Below are 21,761 nucleotides of genomic sequence, written 5' to 3'. Positions count from 1 at the left end.
CATTGAATGTTCTGGCTTGGATAGTATTACAAAGACTGACATGCATTAACAAAATAACCCATTAACATTGTATTAAAGAGGTTTTGAACATTAATCGAAATGGTGAAGACAAACCGCGTCCTCACTGCGCCTGTCGAACGCGGGCGAGTGAAAACTGCGCCACGTGAAATTCCATTTCAAAAGCGATGCGGTTGAACCACTACATTTAAAATAAGCGTAGGTTACTCTGAAGTGAGCGACGGACTGTGGAGGGAAAGTTTTCTAAATAACGGAGTTAAAATAAATGCCAATGTCTTATAAATCATATACATTAGCTGACGTTATAAAATGAAAAATAACGTTGTTTGTTTAGGCTAGCAGTACTAGCTAGCTAATCCGTTGCTAAATGAATTCCTTTCTGTCAGTTTATCCACCCTAAAATGGCCAACATCCAAGGCTAAACTCAATTGTTTTATTTACACGCCTGTGGAATTAAAGCGTGTCTAACTATCTGCATGACTGGCCAAGATACATTTCAAACCAAAGTGATGCAATATGCCAAAACTGGCCCCCTACTATAGCTAATACAAATACCCAGGGAAACACGAGGGTATTTCAGTTCAGGAAATAATCAGTTGCTGCGGCATAGTCAAAGTGTGTTTTTATTAAACACACGATTTTAGGAAACCAGCGAGCCCCGTCCACATTCCCGTTGACTTTTAAAGTAAGTACGTGCTAAATCAGTTAATTTAACCTATTTGTAAACAGCTGCAAATAGTGTCGAGGGCACATCCTGTTTAAAAATAAACATTTCGCCACGTCCCAATCAACTGAGGGCATTGTGAATGCAACCATGTGGCAGCATAGTTTTTATAGGAAAATGAATTAGCCTATTTCAATACATGAAGTTGCGAGATTTGGTTTAATGCTTATTTCAACGGAATACATGTCTTTGTTACACAATGATTTTGAGCATTGAGCGTTTTGTTGAATAGGCCTATAAGCTACATTATATGTAAAATGCAATTTCCGGTTGGATTGTTATTTATGCTTCATACAGATACTATTATTATTAGTAGCAGCTATGAACCAGTCAAATTAAGCAATATGCAATACCACTGGAAAAACGGACCTTTTGATAATCACCACAGTGATGCATAAACAGTGTCGTCACATAACAGCTTCTAAACACACTGTTGTTAGATCTAGTCAGATTATAGTAGATTCAACACGTTATTTTCAACATACAATCATTAAGTTATTTCTCTGTATTAATTCTTGTTTGTTTTGTTTTCTTTTTTCAACAAATGTAATACTTTATTTTTATATATAATTTCCTTCCATTTTGTCTTTGAATGCAATGTCTCTTCGTATCCTTCAATTGAAATAATGTATATATTGTCACGGTTCTGAACTTCTATTCTGATTCATTCCCAGGCACTGTCCAGGCACTACCTTTGTCAGGCTTCAGAACAATGAACCCAGTAGAGACTACAGGAGATAAAGTTAATTTTCTTTATTGTAGTTCAAACAGGCAGTTGATAACCCGCAAACAGGAATGGCAAGGAATAGGCAATTCAAAATCAAATCCAGGCAAAGGTTCAAAATCCGAGCAAACAGTGACACAGGTAATCCAGAGAATAGTAGCGGTCACAGGCAGAAAGTCAAAAACAAATGAGCAGTCCAAACAAACAGAATCCAAAATCAAAAGCCGAAAATCCAAACGAGGTCCAAACACAGCGGGTCAAAACAGAACAAGAGAATGATCCAATAATTGATGGTATAAAACAGGTCGCAACAAAAGTCAGGCTAAATATAACATGGGACCGTATGGTCAGGACACATAATATCATCTGGCAAAGAACTAAACAAACAAAGGGGTATAAATACATTCACTAAACAAGAAGCAAATGAGAAACAATGACAGAGACAGGAAGGAAGGACATATAAGGACTGGGGAGGCGGAGATGCGAAATGAGACACAGACAAAACAAATGAATGATTTAAATGAACAGGAAACAGATTACGGTAAGCACAGAGGGTACAAATACACAAAATCGCTAATGACTTGAACAGAAAACGGATAACAAGAAACACAGAACCTGACAACCTTGCTGCCAATTTGGAGATTAGTTTAACTTTGGCTATCAGGTAATCAATATCCTCATGCTGACTACTGATTCCAATTGTCTGGATTACCAATGAAGATCAGATGCGTGTCTTTCTATTTAAATCCCTTGTTTCTTTGACTTGGCGTTTGTGTGTTGTTTTCCAATTCTCATTGCATGTTCTGTTTTTATTTTTTTAATTAGTGCACTATGTGAGGTATGCGACTGATGATACTCATTTACTTGTTGTGGTGAAAGAGTAGGGGAGTTGAACATGCAGTGACCCTTCGTTACCTTACGGTTGTGAGGATTGTCTGTCACACGTTCCCCTTTACATTTCATTTTGTGCACAAATGTTAGACACACGACATATGGGAGACGGGATTACTCTGGGAATTGAGACCCCGTTAGCAGCTTCCTTCTGTCTAGGCCAGGGGTTGGCAACCCTGGTCCTGGAGAGCCGCAGGGTGTGCTGGCTTTTGTCGTTACTCAGCACTTAATTGATCGATTAAAGCAGTGGATTACACAGTTAACTCGCCTCACCTGATTTCTTGGGTATGAATCAGTTGCTGGTATTAAGGCGAAAACAAAAACCAGCACACCCTGCGGCTCTCCAGGACCAGGGATGCCGACCCCTGGTCTAGGCCAAGTGTTAAGAGTTTTGGGTTTATTGCAACCTATTGCCCATGCTTGTTCTCATTGGCTGTTGATCCACATAGTTTATTTCCACCTTGTTTAAAAGCTACCTTTAGGAAGGAGTACTGTGGCCCTCTGATAGCTGAGACTGGCTCAGACTCCCTACAGCTCTGATCAAGCGTAAGGGAGAAGTCAAAATTCCCTCTATCCGTATGTGGAGATTATTCTTGGCACCGCTGTGTTTCCGGTGGCGTGCTGTTTCCAAGTTTGACAGCTAACTTACATTTAATTTAGTATAGCGAGGTGTTTGTTTTTGTCACTTTCAAAACTTGTTGTTTTCGTTATTGTCATCGTTTATGTCTTGTCATCATTAAGTGTCAATTTGCAGCTGTCAGAGGTAACATCCTTATTAGAGAGAGCCTTGCGCACCCCCAATTGTCCGGGGATCTATGTCGGTACTTATGCCCGAGATTGGGCCTAGGTGAGTGTCTGGTGAATATCTGTGGTCGCTGACTTTCCTAAAAGTCCAGTGGAATACATGGTCATTGGAGTATCTCTCCTCTCAGAGGAGAGCTTTGCGAACTCACCGATAAGCTCTGGGTTCCGTGACTGAGACCCTGTTTGTGTACACTGCCTACATCTGTATTGCTATTCCTGCTGCATCAGTTGAATTTGAGGGTTAATGTGTTTCATGTATTCCTGTGTCTTTTTAAAGTAATCCTGCTCTGTCAGTTGAATTAAATTGTTAACGTTTTTAGTGTATTTTAGTGTTATGGTCAGTAATCAGTTCAATTAGATGCATGTTTTTGGTGTATTCTAGTGTTAGGGTCACTAATCCTGCTTCGTCAATGGAAGTAGAGACGGGATGTCTTGTGTGTCTTTCATTATCACTTTGCCATTCCTGGTCCTAGGTAGGCTGTAACGCAGTTGGGAGCCATGTAGTTGTCTCCCTGGCGCTGTTTGCATTCCTACTTCCTACTTCCTACAAGGGGGGCATCCCTTGTCTCTAGGGATGCCCCCACCAGATATTAGTGGTTATCTCATGTCTTGTGGGTAACTTTTAGAACTCACCCCGGTCAGGTTTGGACCTCCAACCCCGCTCCCTTGAGTATTTATGGTCAATGTTCTCTACAACTGATCTTTTAAAAACCAACAGGAGATACAATTTTTAGCTTGTATATGCTTTGCTTTCCAGGTGACCAATTTGCCCAAATGATTTTCACACCAGTCATGAGAAGTGATCTGCTGCAGAAATGCTCTCATGTGCTCCAAAGGTGTACTGTGTACACAGGGGCGTAGCATCTCAGGGTGTGCTCCAAAACTGTGAACCATTTTGGCAAAAAAATGAGCATATGAATTATAAATGTCATTTGTTGCTAATTTTAAGGCACTCATTTGAGATGAGACTTGTTTTATGAAACAATTTTGGTTTGACCCAGTTTTTGTTTTCTGTCCTCATCTCAAAAGTGTAGCTTACCCTTGTTTTTAAAGTGCCTCTTATGACTTATGAGAGCAATTTCAGCAGCTTGTTTCTTTGTAAAGTACTGTGCTCCACTGACAGCATTGACTATTATGTAACTCCAAAAATTAATGACTATTCTCACTGGGAGGATTTGCGTACCTCAATCAGGAAGTGTCCATTATATGAACCCCAAAAAGACTTCAGAAATAATTAACTGGATATGTGATCCTGGCAAAATACTTTTCGATATGGGAAGGTGATGTCACAGTTGTAAAGTACGGTGAAAGTAATTGGCCTCTTTCATCCTTTCTGGCCCATTTGGCTTTGCAGCCTACATGTGGTCAGAGATGAAATAGCTGGTCATTCATGTGTGGCTGAGTGGAACATATTGACTCATAGAAAAGTCGTTGCGCTTTGTCTTGGTGCCAGGATGAGAACAGGGAGCTTTCTATCCCTCACACAGCCAGGGGGAGCTGTGTTGCCCAGCCCTGAAACTTCCCAGCATGCACTGCTGTCTGGAAGCCCACAGTTTAGGAGGGAGGGGAGGTTGGGGGGGCGGCACGGATGGTGCAGTGGGTAGCACTGCCGCCTCACAGCAAGGAGGTCCTGGGTTCGAATCCCCGTCGGCCGGGGCCTCTCTGTGCGGAGTTTGCATGTTCTCCCCGTGTCTGCGTGGGTTTCCTCTGGGTACTCCGGTTTCCTCCCACAGTCCAAAGACATGCACGTTAGGCTGATTGGAGAGTCTAAATTGCCCGTAGGTATGAGTGTGTGAGTGAATGGTGTGTGTGCCCTGCGATAGACTGGCGACCTGTCCAGGGTGTATTCCTGCCTTTCGCCCAATGTATGCTGGGATAGGCTCCAGCCCCCCTGCGACCCTGATCAGGATAAGCGGGTTCAGATAATGGATGGATGGATGGATGGATGGATGGATGGGAGGTTGGGGGGGTGTCTATGCCAGCACAAGCAGAAAGATTTACACAAAGGGATTCACCTGAACTTGCAATGTCTTCCGTTAAACCCTATTCCAATCTGGAGATGAAATGTGCCTGCATATTTTTCCACACATTGACATAACAAAACAGCGACTTTGTTACTGGAATCTGGATAAGAGCGTGTGCCAAATGGCATGTAATTTAATGTAATGATATTATATCAGCACATAATGAACTTACTGTCAGTGAATACTGGAGCATATAAGTGTAGTGATGTTAAATAACAGCACAGAGAGGCAATGCTGTATATAAACTATTTTATTCTGTGAACAAATAACGAGACAGCAATACCATGTCAGCTGTGCGACCTTCTCTACGCTGTTAATGACACTAAGCGCTCCAAACAACAGGCTGGCAGACACTTCTGTGGAAAACACCGGAATCACCGGGGGACATTTCAACTGAAGTGGATAATAACTTCATTGATAAGTCAAGGGATAGGTAATAATAATTTTAATCCATATCTAGAAAACAAGACTGCTTTGTAAAATCACTTTGCCATTCGATATGTACAGGAATCATACAAGCTAAAAAAACAGGACCATGCTGAAAATTCAGACCTGTATACCTGTATTCAACTATGGTAGACTGATTTTTCAGATGAATAAAATAGCAAAACATAATTTACAGAAAAAAAGGTTTTTGGTTGTGGCATTTCTGAGAACCAAATTATCTCCCTTCCCTTACATTTTGAGAGCTTCATTATACACACACGCACGCACACTAGGAAATAGATTTCTTCTGTTTAGAAACCCCCATCTTCTGATGCCAGTGTCTGTGTGAGGAGAAGGAGAGTCCTCTTCTTCTTTAGTCACTCAAGGTGGAGATAACCCTGGTGAAAGTACTCCAGGAGGGCTTGGCTGGGGGTATCAGTACATTCGCTCCTTTATTTGCTTGAGGTATAAAAAATTAACACCTGGTGTCCCAGGTAGTAATAATGGAGTGTATTACTACAACTGAGTGGTGATTTTGGCTTCTGTGATGGGTGGGATTGTTGGGGCGTCTGTGATGGGTGGGATTGTTGGGGCGTCTGTGATGGGTTTGGTTGTTGGGGTGTCTGTGATGGGTTTGGTTATTGGGGCGTCTGTGATGGGTTTGGTTGTTGGGGTGTCTGTGATGGGTGGGGGTTTTGGGGTGTCTGTGATGGGTTTGGTTGTTGGGGCGTCTGTTGGGGCAGAAGAGACAGCTTTCCATTTTACATGGAAACCTCTGTTCTGCACGGCTCCATTGCTGAGGAAGCGGATGATGGCAGCGTTTCCCTGGGTGGTCAGAGCTGGTGGGGCAGTGGATCCACAGTACGGACCTGTGTGGAGATTGAGTCACTTGGCTTAAATAAATAATAAAATCAGTTAAAAAGCTGAGACTTTTATTCAAAGAGACGTACAGTGGATTAGTATAAGCAGGGTACAATCCCCCTGGAGCAATGTGAAGATAAGGGCCTTGTTCAAGGGCCCAACAGTGGCTAGACTGGGCAAAGAATCTATTCTTTAAAATGTATCTTTTGTCACTCATCTTTTTGTCACTCTCACCCAGCTAAGATGTCACAAGATCTACAACTAATAATTCTGCTTGAGAAACCTATTAGACAACACCATAGGGTTTTCAGCCAGTGTTATTATCTGAGATGTCAATATATATAATATAAAAAAAGACATTTAAATTAGATGATAAAGAATAGACATTTCAGATCAAATAGGATGCGTATGAAGGAAAGTTATAATACCGACCATAAGGAATGGAAAAGTCTGCTTGCACTCCGTCATAGATGGTCACGTGATCGTTACAGTCTCCCAGCACATTCTGACCCTGCAGGTAGAACGCTGTGAAGTTCATGTAAATCTTTTGCCCGGACTCCACTGTGATTCGCCAGCTGCAGGCCTTCAGAGCGGGGTAAAAAGCTTTGGGCCAGCCGGGGGATGCAAACTCCCCCTGCTCACCCTCAAAATGTCCGCCGCAGTTCACCTCAGCTGAAAGTAAAGGAAAATAGTGGTATGCTTGGTTATGTCTGTGGGCCCTGTGATATGGCTCAATGAGGATGTCTGTGTGTGCCACATCCATGGTATAACTCTATGATGTATCTCAATGAGGATGTCTGTTCTCCATGTCTATGGTATAACTATGGTGTATCTCAATGAGGATGTCTGTCTGCTCCACGTCTATCGTGTAACTCTATGGGGTTGTTTGTGATCTATGGTGTAACTTTATGGTGTTACTCTATGGTATAACTCTATGGTGTTACTCTATGGTATAACTCTATGGTGTAACTGTGGTGCATCTCACCAGAAATGTCTGCTGGGTCTATGGCAGTCCAGGATGCGCGGAAGCCAGTGTCCACCACTCTGAAATTTGAAGCGAACTGAACATTCAGAGTGTCACTGGTGGTCACCAGATCACCGGGCAAACCGCTTCCACAGTGAGTGCCTGCAATACAACACACGCACACATACACACAAACAAACACGCGCACACTAAGTTTCTGCTATGCAACATATATAACATGTCACAGTAGCCCATCTGTCCCCCTGGACTTCTTTAACAGAAACAGCAGCAGTATAATGGCAGTGACATTACAGAAGTAGAATTAAAGGAGTAGAAGTAAAGGAGTAGTATGGTGGCAATAGTGTTGCGGCATGTGGGAGTGTGGTATACCCAGAGAGCCGATGTGGTCAAAGAGCTGGAGCTGGTCGCTCATGCAGAACTGGCTGTCCTCCAGGGAGAAGTTGTGGAAGTGCAGACGCACAAGTTTCCCCAGAGGGGCTTTGATGTTCCAGGAGCAGGCAGCATTGTTGCTGTAAGTACGTGGGTGGTTCATGGTGGAGAGGCTTCCCCTCAGCCCAGTCACGTCTTTTGCCCCTCCACACCCAGAGCCTACAGGAAAGAGCCACCCCAATGAGCACAGTTAAGCAGAGCAAGCACCACTTTGCATGCTAATCAACTGCTAGTCAACATGCTAACTATGGAGCAAAGCACCGCTAGTCAACATGCTAACTAAGGAGCAAAGCACCGCTAGTCAACATGCTAACTAAGGAGCAAAGCACCACTAATCAGCAAAAGCACCACTAATCAACATGCTAACTAAGTATCAAAGCACTGCTAGTCAACATGCTAACTAAGGAGCAAAGCACTGCTAATTAAGAAAGCACTGCTAATCCACATGCTAACTAATGCGCAAAAAGCACCGCTAGTCAACATGCTAACGAAAGAGCAAAGCACCACTAGTCAACATGCTAACTAGGGAGCAAAGCACCACTAATCAACATGCTAACTAAGGAGCAAAGCACCACTAATCAGCAAAAGCACCACTAATCAACATGCTAACTAAGGATCAAAGCACTGCTAGTCAACATGCTAACTAAGGAGCAAAGCACTGCTAATTAAGAAAGCACTGCTAATCCACATGCTAACTAATGCGCGAAGCATCGCTTATTAGCAAAAGCACCACTAATCAACATGTGAACTAATGAACAAAGCACGTAACACAACCCTTAATTAACAAAACACTAATTCAATGATCAAATTTGCTCATTTTGCCAAGTTGACATTGTAAGTAAGGTTAGAGTATATGCCAAACGAAGTAAATGCCACTATCACAAACAAGGGCCTCTTCTTTCTGTTTTTTAATACAATGATGCACACATTAGTCAACCAAACGCAGGAATAATAGGAGCATGGAGAGACATCATACTGTAGAGGTCGTAGAGTTTCTTGCGGATAACCTGCTCAATCCAGGGCAGGTAGGCCGACACTCGTGTGAAAACACTGGGCTTCTTGTCCATGATGCAGCCGATCGGCCCGAAGCTGGTGATGCCGTGGACCTCCCAGGGGCTGGTGGAATTGTCCTGGCAAACCAGAGGACCTCCAGAGTCCCCCTGTACCAGGGAGAGAGCCCCCCCCCTTCAGTCGGACACATACTATGCCAACCCTAACGCGGAATGCATTTCTTCTCTACAGCCGATTCAGACCTCGGTTAAATACGTAATCCAACAAAAACAGTTTTGTATTTGACCCAGGTCTGCTCCCATTTAATAAACAATTGCATCACTCCCAAATACATATACATCATTCCTACATGCTCCAGTAAAATACACTAGTGTATCAAACTCCCAAAGTGAACACTGCATCAAAGAAACAGAGGGAATGTTTCACAATTGTATTTTATTGAAGCTCCTGCTTTGAAAACCCCCCAAAATAAAGGCCTCAATAATAATAATAATAATAATAATAATAATAATAATAATTATTATTATTATTATTATTATTATTAATAATAATAATAGGCGGCACAGATGGTGCAGTGGGTAGCACTGCCACCTCACAGCAAGGAGGTCCTGGGTTCGAATCCCTGTTGGCCAGGGCCTCTCTGTGCGGAGTTTGCATGTTCTCCCCGTGACTGCGTGAGTTTCCTCCGGGTACTCCGGTTTCCTTCCACAGTCCAAAGACATGCAGGTTAGGCTGATTGGAAAGTCTAAATTGCCCGTAGTTATGAGTGTGTGAGTGAATGGTGTGTGTGCCCTGCGATGGACTGGTGACCTGTCCAGGGTGTATTCCTGCCTTTCGCCCAATGTATGCTGGGATAGGCTCCAGCCCCCCTGTGACCCTATTCAGGATAAGTGGGTTCAGATAATGGATGGATGGATAATAATAATATGCAGAAATGATACTAAAAAGCTACATTGATTTTGTTTCAATGTGGTTCCCCATGGGAAACCCAGCTAAGATGTCCTCTGCTCTACGGTGGCTGTTAGCAGTGCCCACCTCAAGCTTATTAAACCCCCAGAGGTACAGACCTGGCACACCGACTTCAGCTCGTCTGGGCTGTTGTAGCCAGAGCAGATCATAGAGGGCTTGACCTGGAACCACCAGTAATCCATCCTCTTGCAAGTGTCATAGGGGACCACAGGTAGGTCCACCTGGTTGAGAGTCTCTGCCACCTTGGGCTCGGTGGAGTTGCCTTGTTGTAAGGGGACAGGGCGAGATTCAGTGCTCATTTATCCGGAAACTTTAATCAAAAGTCAACTCTATTAGCTGCAGTGTTTCACATTCCATTTCACCATCAAAGCTTTGTACTGTTTATTAAGTGTCAGGACTACAAGATGAAAATAATAATTAAGATCATCATCAGTTTTATTTTGATAATTACCACCATGAATAACTAACTGGTAACTAATTTTACTTGCTGTTTCTATAGATGGTAATTAAGCTGCCTGTTGAATCTCACTGATGGCCCAGTGATTTTGGGAGCACAGTTTGGCTTGAAATGGATACTACACAACATTGAGAAGTTTAGCACTGCCTAATATCAAACATGATTTTTGATTATATTTCATTATTGACATTTGGCAGACGCTCTTATCCAGAGCGACATACAGTTCTTTAGACTAAGCAGGAGACAGTCCTCCCCTGGAGCAATGCAGGGTTAAGGGCCTTGCTCAAGGGCCCAATGGCTGTTATTGTGGCTACACTGGGGATCGAACCCCCGACCTTGCGTGTCCCAGTCATGTACCTTAACCGCTATGCTACAGGCCGCCCATATATGGTAATGAGATTCATACAGATTCCAGAAGAGACCATAGTTTAAAGAGGGGTATGGTCTCCCCACTCTCACCTCCCACCTCAGGGTAAGAGAAGGGGCAGAGCCTCACCTGTCTCATCACCCCAGCCCGTAGCGTAGCACTTCTTCCCCTCCGGCAGAACCTCCTCCAGGGGGGGCCAGCAGGCGAAGCTGACCTCTTCAGTGGGGAGGACCTCCCCGTCCAGCCGCACCAGGGCGATGTCGAACTCCACGGTGGGCAGCTGCGGGTACTTGAAGCCCTCATGCCTGTATATGCCCATCACGGACAGGCACTGCTCAGTGGGCTCCGTCAGTGTCAGGTTGTGCTTCCCAAAACACATGCGCCAGCGGGGGAGTTCATCTGCATATCTATACACCACACAACAGAGCGAGTGTTACTGCTAACATGGGCAACACTTACTGTAACATACTGTCTGTGTATCTATACACCACACAACAGAGCGAGTGTTACTGCTAGCATGGTCAACACTTACTGAAACATACTGTCGGTGTATCTATACACCGCACAACAGAGCGAGTGTTACTGCTAGCATGGTCAACACTTACTGTAACATACTGTCGGTGTATCTATACACCGCACAACAGAGCGACTCCCAGGTAATCAGTGCTACTGATTGGCCAAACTGTCTTCACACCTAACTAGGATTGTGACTTGCTGATCCCTGCCCTACAGGATAATGAGCCCTCACCAAACCAAAAATTAACACTCTTAGCATATTGTCTGTATTCATGTGTGAGTTTGTATATGCGTTTTATGATGTATCTGTTCATCCATGCTTTTCTGTGTGTGCATGGGTATGGGTGCCAGTGAGATTAAGTTTTCTGTCTTACTTGGATTCATGACTTATTTTTTACAATCATTATGCAGTGACACAGTAGCCAGTAATCCTCCAGTTAAATTAAAAATGCTTACAAACAGTATTTAATGACAAATATTTGACCGATATAGAGATCAGCATTGAAGGTTTCTGTAAGGAATCCCTACTTTAAAATTACAAAAGAGATTAGATTAAATTTAAAGGCTAAATGTATAAAAACTAAAGGCTTATTATATAAAGAGTGAATGTCTTACTGTATGAAGCAGTGAGCTGCAGTTAAAACCCAGTTCTTGTGAATGAGGGTCCCTCCACATGTGTGAAAGAACGTTGGCTGCGGTCGGTTGGCAGGCCACACCTGCACAAGGGTGGAGGGTCACAGACTATCAGTGGAAATGTCCAAACCAGCGCTAATGCTAATGTCCAAACTGGCACTTATGCTAATGTTCAAACCAGTGCTAATGCTAATGTCCAAACCAGCACTAATGTCCAAACCAGTCACACACATGAGAATAGCTGAATTCTTCAAACAGCGCCACACACTCCCTGGGGCTGATGTACCCAAACACGCCTGGGGGTATATCACAAAGTAGGATTACTGAGTTTGCTGGATAAGTTCATTGAGTAAAACCCAGAAGAGCTGTTTTTACTTCAGTCCATGTTCTAGTTTTGGGATAGTTCCAGGTTTTACTTGGTGAACTTATCCCAGTAATCCTGCTTGGTGATATACCCTCTACTTCCTGCTGCAGGTAAAGCCACACCTGGCTTTCTGGAATTACCTGCATGGAAACCTGCCAGGGCCAGGAGTGAGGTTTGGCTGGCACGCCGTTGACGATGCGTGAGTTGATCATCGGGGGAATGGCAGGGGTGCCACAGGTTTCAGGCCAGTCTAAGGTACAGTAGGTAAAACAGTTAGTAAATACCTGACCCTTTAGGTTTGTGTCAAAAGGATAAAGGAGTAACAGTGTGGTTGGTCACACTTTCTAGGTTTTTATATGCAATTTGCACAACGGCATTGAAGAAACCCGATGAAAGTATTAAATATGTCCGTTCTTTTGTTTTGAAGAAGTAAGCGTTTTAATTTATCATCCTATTTTCAACCGGCTGAGAATGTTCTCCTAGTAGTACATCACATGATAACCACTCCCCTCATCCCTCCCCTATAACTCGTAACCCACAGTTTGCGCCGCTGGCCTAGAGGAAAGTGGCCTAGAGGAAAGTGGGGGCACGTCGTAGATAATTGACAGTTCTCATTACAACGCCCAGACAGTTTGGGTGAACTTTTATAGTGGGAAATTCAGAAAAATATGTTTTAAAATACATTTAAATGACTGGATAATACAATAATTATGTACATTTGTTTTATTGTTGCCTAAAGACAACTGGTAAGTGTCACATTCAACCACCATGTTACTCCTTTAAAGACATTAACAGCAGTCTACTCAGAGAAATTGTCAGCGTACAGTATGAGTGAACCGACTAGCACATATTGGTAAAATCGATGCAAAAGCGCTGAAAATATGTAATATTTTTTCACACTTGCAAGGCCTGTCTCTAATCTATATTTAAACAATTATGCTAGGTTCTGATAAATTCTAATTCCAGCATATTATGTATGAAGTATTTTTCAATGTCACGATTGCAATAAAAATTCAGTCACCAACACATTTATATCTCTAGCTATAAACCTGCCTTTTTTCAATTCCCATTATTCATTGAACCTGTTTTTCAGGCCAAAAATATGAACAGAAATTATTACGCTACTAAATAAGATATTTTAAATAATAAAAAATAGTTGTTGTTGTTGCATTGAGTAAAACCTGGAACTCATTAATCCTGCTTCATGATACTGGCCCCTGGGGTGGGACGGGTTGTGGTTACCGATGGGGATGTCATCCCAGGGGTTGGGCGGCGTTGGAGGCTCTGTCGGGGCGGGCTGGGAGGGGTCAGTCGTCCAATGGGCCCTAAACCCTTTTGCCTCGGTGAGGAAATCAGAGCGGAAGCGCATCAGCAGCTGGTTTCCTGTGCTCTGGATCACGTCTGGGATTTTGGACCCACAGAACGGGCCTGGTACCGTTCAGACACAGCAGTGGAGAGGGGCAGAACTTCATTCATTCTGCTGCATTTCAAGCTTCTACACATCAGTGATAATATTTCAGAAACAAAGCCTGGATAATGCTGACTAACTTCACTGGTGGTGCTGCTTGCTTAAATTAGTCCACTAAACCCACCTCATTTTACTGATTGTGTACATTCACTGAGCACTCTATTAGGTATTTATTACACTTATTTATTTTTACTTATTGGTGTTCTGCTGCTGTAGCCTATTCACTGAACAGGTTTGATGCGTTGTGTGTTCAGAGATGCTCTTCTGCATACCACTGTTGTAATGTGTGGTTATTTGCATTACTGTCACCTTCTTCCTGTCAGCTTTGACCAGTCTGCCCTTCTCCTCTGACCTCTCTCAATGCGTTTTTGCCCATAAGAACTGCTGCTCACTGGATGTTTTTTGCTTTTTGCACCATTCTCTGCAAACTCTAGGGCCTGTTGTCTGTGAGCTTCTGAGATACTCAAACCACCCTGTCTGGCACAACACTCATTCCAGAGTCACTTAGATCACATTTGTTCCCTATTCTGACATTTGGTCTTGACCATATTTGCATTCTTTTATGCGTTTAGTTGCTGCCACAGGATTGGCTGATTAAATATTTGTATTAACAAGCTGATGTACAGGTCTACCTAATAAAGTGCTCACTCAGTGTACATGCCAGAAGATAAAAAAAGAAAAGATTGTGAGTTTCTATCATTGTGCATTGTTGGACTATTGTCATTGTGCATTTTCTGACAATCGGGCAAAGGCTTGAGATGTCCACTTGGCATTTAAATGAATATCCAATTATCCAATTAACATAATATAACATAACTTTTCCTGTATGACTTTACATGCAAAAATGAGCTGAGAGTTTTTCTGTTCACCCACCCTTTGCTTCGGCATTCATGCCATCATAGACAAGCACGCTATCGTAGCACCTTGCAATCAGCGGGTCAGACTCCTCCACTTCAAAATGCGTGAAGGTTAGAGTTATGGTCTTCCCAACCGGCACCTGGATAATCCACAGGCACTGGCTGTTTGCTGCATAGTTCATGGGCCAGTTTTTTGACTTTATGACTCCAACCTCCTCGTGCGAAGCCCCTCCACATCCCTGGATCTCTGCAGATGACATTACACAGGTGTTCACTCCAAAGCAGTGGTGGGCAATTCCTGTCCTGGAGGACCGGTGTGTGTGTGGGTTTTTCTTTCCACCAATTACCCTGGCAAAATGAACTAGCTGTACACACCAATACTGGTTCACTCGTAGGTTTCCTTATCAGGAAATGTAGCGAAAATGTCAGATGATGTAAATGTTGGGCTAATTAAGTCATTAAAGGCAGAAGTTGGCATGAAAACCAGAAATTGATATAGCCCTCCTAGCCCACCTCAGATTTTCATTTCAGCCCTAATTTGGTACTCCTGATTCTGCCCATTACTCGCTCAACAAGATATCTTGTTGTTGAATGAGATGTGTTTTATTAGGGTTGGAGTGAAAACCTACAGGATAGTATATCTCCAGGAACAGGGTTGGGCAGATCTGCTCTAGCTGTTGAATGCGGTGTGCTTTATTAGGGTTGGAGTGAAAACCTACAGGATAGTATATCTCCAGGAACAGGGTTGGGCAGATCTGCTCTAGCTGTTGAATGGGGTGTGATTTATTAGGGATGGAATGAAAATCTACAGGATAGGAACAGGGTTGGGAACCACTGCTGTATCTCAGTGTATTGTTACACATGTGTCATGACATGTCCACTTGCCCCATCTGGCAACTGTCAGAAATGTCTCAGCAGCACCCCAAAATCATAATGGATTAAAGACATATTGCATTTAAAGAAGTAAATTTTGATTTTTCTTCACTGAGAACATTGGAGCTGTGCCACACCACTGATCCTCGCTAAAACCTCATCACTTCACACCTGGGGCATGACTTGAGGTGAAACCAATGAATAAGAATAAGCACCTTCTCCAGAACTGCTGCTGCAAGCAAATACACAGCCTGCTGATAAACTTTCATTCAGTTTGCTACTACTGTGTATGTTGCTCAGCTGGGCTAGGGAAGAGTGTGATACCACTGCTACCATTCTGTGCCAACTGAATAAAATATCTTGTTTTGAGGCAAATGAGGCAAAGCAGATCTGTACATAAGTGGCTTGGCTAGAAATGGCCCATTTCTTATTTTCTTTGGAAAACATAATAAAGAACACTTTCAGAAAAACTTCTGTCCTACTAATTGAATCTCTGATAATATATATCTTATCTGTTGTATGTGCTACGTTATTCAGTGGTATTGTTGCCCTCTGTACAATGTACATATCATTTACTACACAAATCAGGCTCTAAGGCAATATATTTCACGTGACTTTTGTAGCTCTTTAAAGATTGCGGCTGACTCTTTGGCCGACAATACCCGTGCCAGGTGTCTCTCTTACCTCCAATGTCCTCGGGGTATGTCGCCTCCCACCTGGCAGAGAAGCCTTGGTCGGTCAATCGGGAGTCAGAGAGGAAGCTGACGGACAGTTTGTTATCGGAACTGATGAGGACGGGAGGGAGAATGTACCCGCAGTGTTTTCCTGAAAAAGAGGCGTAGCATTGAGACACCATCGCAGCCACCTGTCTGTAGAATACAAAACACTCTGCTACAGGGCAGCCTGTAGCGTAGTGGTTAAGGTAAATGACTGGGACACGCAAGGTCAGTGGTTCTAATCCCGGTGTAGCCACAATAAGATCCGCACAGCCGTTGAGCAAGGCCCTTAACCCTGCGTTGATCCAGGGGAGGATTGTCTCCTGCTTAGTCTAATCAACTGTACGTCGCTCTGGATAAGAACGTCTGCCAAATGCCAATAATGTAATGTAATGTACTCAGAGCACCACTACTCACACCAAAAAACTTCATGAATAGAGCTTAAGTGAAATCATAGGAGATGTCAATTTACAAAGATTTTGTCCAAATTTACACATTTCTGTGTCAAATACACTAGTGCCCTTATGTTTCAACAACATCCATATAAGAGTGCCTGCTAAATTAATGTAATGTAGTGTAATATTAGATGTATTGCATTTAGATTAAGTCAACACACATACAAACATGAGAGGTCCTGTGTTCTGGCCAGGTCGAAGGTTCTTCAAAACGGGAGCACACATTTGTCCAAACAAATGTTTAAACAGCCTGCGTTTATTGTTTGTGTGTTTAATTATTGAGTGGACTGGCACATGTTGCAGCGCTATAGCGGCTAGCACTAGCGGCTAGCACTAGCGGCGCTGACGGTGCGTACCCAGCCACTGCAGACCGTCTGCCACATCCAGTCCGTCTACTCCGCAGTTTCCGGCCTCCCCCACCACAGATATGTCAGTGATTGTTAGCCTTGCCAGGAAGCCCTCGGGCACCGTGATAGTCCACACACACGACAGGTCGGCTGGGTAGGACTGTGGGAAATCTTTGGATTGGATCACACCTCTACGGCCCATCTGCAGCCCGTTGCTGCCGCAGCCTGAATCTAAAATACAGGGGGAAATCAGTCAATGACGATGCACTTCAGATGACCTGGATGGAACAAGGGGGCTGTAGTTTATTTTGCAAAATACCCCCGTGCCAATTGAATCCATCACGTTTCTTTTTTTTTTTGCTGTCGGCGGCTTTGTTTCTTTCTGTTCAAGCACAGATATTAGGTCTTTGTATTAAGGGTCTTTGCACATTGTCACTATCTTTGGAAAGTAATTGAAAAAATACTGGAATTGGAGAGCCAAATAAGCTATGTGGAAAAACAGGAATAAGTGCTCACTTCATTTTGCACTGATTGAGGTTTGTTTACTGGTCGTTGGTTAATAAGGCAGCTTCACAGGAAGCCAAAGAGGCTAATGAACTTTGCAGGCAGTCAGGGAGAATACAGAATTCTACAGGAAAGAGATAAAATCCTTATATTTGGTGGAGTAAACATGTACAAAGCTAGTGTAGAAGTGTTGACGGAGGCCTTACCTAATGGTGCCGGTGTTGTTGTGACAGTGGAAGGTGTGGTGCTGGGAATAGGCTTAGTACTGGCCAGCCTGTAGGTGGCGCTGAAGCCAGCACCACTTAGCGAGTTGTCCGTTTTGAATCGGACCACCATGGTGTTGCCACTGGAGACCACTGAACTGGGAATCTTGCCACCACAAAAATGACCTAAGAAGACAAACCTTTTAAGTTCTCTGTTTTTGAACCAAATTTCTTATTCTTGTTGAAAAATCATTGCCGGATTAGGCTAAGCAAGCCTGATTTAATGTGTTATATTAGATTTACGAGGGCCTTGTCAATCTGTTTTTGTGAAGCATAAATAAGCATTCACTGCAATCATTCGTTCATTTTATGTGTGATTATCCTTTACCCAAGAGATTCGAGTCATAAACATCCACGTAGTCTCCACAGTAGTCCGGCACGAGATCAAAGGAGAAGAACGTGAGCCTGATCTGCTCTCCTTCAGGCACTGTGATCCTCCACTGAAACCCAAAGAGCAGTTTTAGAGATCCACCCAAACACCACTACTATAGTAACAGCAGAGATCCCATGGGGTTTCACACAAACAGCACTACTAATGAACAGTACTAACACCTGCTAGTAAACACCGTGGTCACTCTAGCCATGGAATTCTGCATATTTCGAACATCAGGACATTTGAAAAATCTGTGTTTTACACTTATTCACTTGCATTCTGATAACTTTTTTTTGCCATAATAAGCCCACTCACAATAATAACAGAGTAATAATTCATGTTGAGCAAGTTTGCTAATTCCTTCATTCAAGTGAAGAGCTTTCTCTTTGAATCTCCCAATATTACCAACAGCTGTGGAAATATTATGATCAATACACGACACAAATGTCAGACATTGAAAGACAATTGGCTCAAAGAAACAGGAGTAATTTGTAGTTCAGTCAGTCTACTAACTAAGAGCATTACAGCTCCCCAATTAGGGGATCCATGCAGACTCAACTACCAATGATCAGCTTAACCCCCACAGATAAGGGGGCAGTGGAGGTAGTACCTGGTACAGTGCCCCATTCTCATAATTCTGCGCAGGAAACCCTGGACTCTGGATGTCCCCACTGGTGCCTTGTAGGTGGCCACCACCTCCGGAAATGTCTGGAAACATAGAGAAGAAATAGAGACTTTGGTCACACTGACCTCCACAGGGGCTTCATCACCCACACCTTTCTGCTGAAGAAGATGCCCTTCCTGCATTCTTCCTTTAGTACAACAGGGCTTCTTAGCTGAACTCCCAAAAGAGCTTCACATATAGTGCGGAAGTGGACGTGGTAAAGGCTCTATAAAATGGGTTCTTTTGATGCTGGATGCTGATTGGCTGAGACCGCATTCTTCAGTGATTGTAAATCAGATTCAGTAACAGTTATTCAAACTGCCTGTTTGTAAACAGTATCACTCTGCAAAATAATATTGTGTATTAATCAATTGAGTGTTTCTATGTATCATGGTCATGGCTAACAACACCCCTGTAGCCATGACTGTATTGAGGATACGGCACGACCTCTTGTGTCATATTGGTTACGCTGGCCATTTTGAGCATTTGTCAAAAAAAGATGATTATTTCCTAAATTCACATATTTTCTGTGCATTATCCATGAGAACTGGGCTGTTACACAGTGAGGAGTTATAGTACCTGCAGTGCTCTCTGGAGATACTGCACTAAAACGGGCTTTGAATCCTTTTTCGGTTCCACGGTCATTAGAGTCAAAGTACACCACCAAACTGTTTCCCAGGGAAACCAATGGTTTAGGTATTGTGAGCCCGCAATATTTCCCTATAAAACAAGAAAGAAAGAAACATTAGACCATGAGCTCTGCCAAATACACAGCCAACAATTTAAAGTTCTTAGAATGTTTTCTGAAGGTTAGTTTTGGTTCCCAGAATGTTCAATTTGGCGAGTTATTTTGTGTGTAATATTTCTTAATGTTGCAGTGACGTTATATGCACCTTATTGTTGGTTAGCTGAACTTGTTATTTTTTTGGGCAACTGGGGAACTTTCTGTGAAGCAAAATGTTCTTAAATGGCATATTTCCAGAAGAAGAAAAAGAAAAAAGTCTATGAAAAAGAAAGAGCCTATTGATACCATTACTGAATATTCTCAGAACTGCTAGCTGGGTATATACCATATTAAATGTACTTTCGGTTAGACCATAAGGATTCCGTAAACGGTTTCTGATGCTTACCAATGATTCCCAGGTTGTCCTGTATAGTGACGAAATCTGATGAACACACATCGGTTTCCTCTAGTGAGAAATCTTCAAACCACAAATGGATGACCTAGATCACAGCAGAGTGCCAGGGGCTGCTTAAACTATGACAGAGTGCAGTCGACTAAAGTAACCTATCTTACCTGAAGTAAGGCAGTGCACAAGAGGGACATTCTTACAAATGGGTTCCAAGCTGAGTGTCAGATTTCTGCTTAATAAAAATGTGTACCATATCATTGTTTCATCAGTCAAAAAGAACCCCTAACTGTAAAAAAAGACCCATAGTTTACCCATCTAGCATTTTCTGTGTATTTTCAGTAATTTGGATATCAGGGTGGTACTGCCGGGATTGAAACTCACTGGTCGGTCCTTTGAAACATACTACTACTCCCAGAATTCACAGCTTATGTGGCATTTCACCCATCAGTGACTGGATAAGAGCATCTGCTAAATGTATTCAATGTAATGCCTGAATAAGTGAACACAATAAGTACGATGTCATCGATACATATCATATGGGCTATTTAAAACTGTCTAGGGCTGTTTAAAACTGCTTGCTCCTAGCTGCTTTTTAATTTTTTATACTGTGTTATGTTTTTGTTTTATGCACAGTACCTTATCTGGGCTGACAGTGATCTGCCAGCTGCAGCTGCGGCCGTTGTCATAGCTATTTGGGTAGTTCTTGCTGGTGAACTCCCCTGAAGACCCCATTAGTTTCTGTGGATTCCCACATCCAGAGTCGACCACCACATCTGTAAATGGAGAGGACATTTTAACAATTTATTTTCAGACCTGATTTCACCGATGCTGTTGAACTGATACACTTTCAGAAATAAAGTTACAGTGGAGGTACATTTTTGTTCTTTAAGGAACAAATTTCCCAAAATGTACCCTGAAAGGTACAATTGTGTTATTTGAGTAAATACCTTTAGCAAGCAAAAGATTTACAAATTAATCATTAAATGGCTCGGGGTACACTTGTATATACCCACAAGCTTTTGTACCTTTTTCTGAGAGACTTATTTACATGGACTTATTTGATGATCAGAAATAACTTACTTCACTTGATACTGTGTAATCTTGGCCCCAACATATCGGCAGATAAGCCTTTTAACAGCCAATGAATAATTTACAGCATTGATAGAGATGATGTGTAATCAAGCACATACATCCGCACACTGTAAATGCGCACAGTCACCTTCGTTAGATACTACAACCTGCTGACACCCCGAGAAAACCACAATACAATCCACCTGTAAGATACTGCTTCTTGAAAATAACCGTCAGCTGCAGTGCCATGAAAAATAATTTGCCCCCTTCCTTATTTCCTCTATAATTGGATATTTGTCACACTCAATGGTGTCAGACAAAATGCAAGACAAGACAAAGGGAACCCAAGTAAATGCAAAACACATTTTTAAAATTGCGATTTCATTTCTTTAAAGAAAAAAGTTATCAAACACCCAAATGACCCGTGAAAAATGCATTGCCCCCTTGAACTGAATAACTAGTTCCACCGGCTTTACCTGCAATAATTTCAACCAAATTTCAGCTTGTAATTTGATATCAGTCTTTCACATTGCTGTGGAGGAATTTTTAGTTCACTTTTCTTTGCATAAATTAACTGCTTTCTTTACTTTGGACAAATTGAGAGGTTTTAAGTTGTATTGCTTCTTTCAGGTCCTGCCACAGCATCTCTATTGTGATGGAGTAAAGACTGTGTGGAGGCCTCTAATAAAACTCACCTCCTTCTCCTTCATCTGCCCCTGTGGAGGACTGGCGCTCTGTGACGTATACCACGACCATGCCGATGCACACTCCCGTCAGAGCCACAAAGAGAGCGATGAGGCATTTCTCCAGCGTGGTGAAGGACCCGCGACCCAT

General features: G+C 42.8%; 1 protein-coding gene across 1 annotated transcript; it reads right to left on the bottom strand.

Annotated features, from left to right (window-relative positions):
• Positions 1–6,127: 6,127 nt before the first annotated feature.
• On the bottom strand, positions 6,128–21,761 carry zgc:154142 (uncharacterized protein LOC555481 homolog). The gene is made up of 20 exons (XM_061246893.1): positions 21,623–21,761; positions 20,493–20,629; positions 19,854–19,947; positions 19,303–19,443; positions 18,670–18,767; positions 18,015–18,126; positions 17,630–17,812; positions 16,929–17,150; positions 16,086–16,226; positions 14,545–14,775; positions 13,446–13,631; positions 12,326–12,453; positions 11,822–11,898; positions 10,820–11,097; positions 9,965–10,128; positions 8,863–9,046; positions 7,827–8,045; positions 7,458–7,598; positions 6,905–7,144; positions 6,128–6,480 (listed from the first exon to the last, which is right to left on the bottom strand). Exons 1-20 carry the CDS (start codon positions 21,759–21,761, stop codon positions 6,128–6,130), a joined length of 3,468 nt encoding a protein of 1,155 aa, XP_061102877.1.

This window comes from Conger conger, chromosome 6 (assembly GCF_963514075.1).
Source record: "Conger conger chromosome 6, fConCon1.1, whole genome shotgun sequence".
NCBI classification, from domain to species: domain Eukaryota; kingdom Metazoa; phylum Chordata; class Actinopteri; order Anguilliformes; family Congridae; genus Conger; species Conger conger.
Note: the sequence above shows the minus strand (reverse complement) of the source record. Positions and strands in the feature narration are given on the sequence as shown.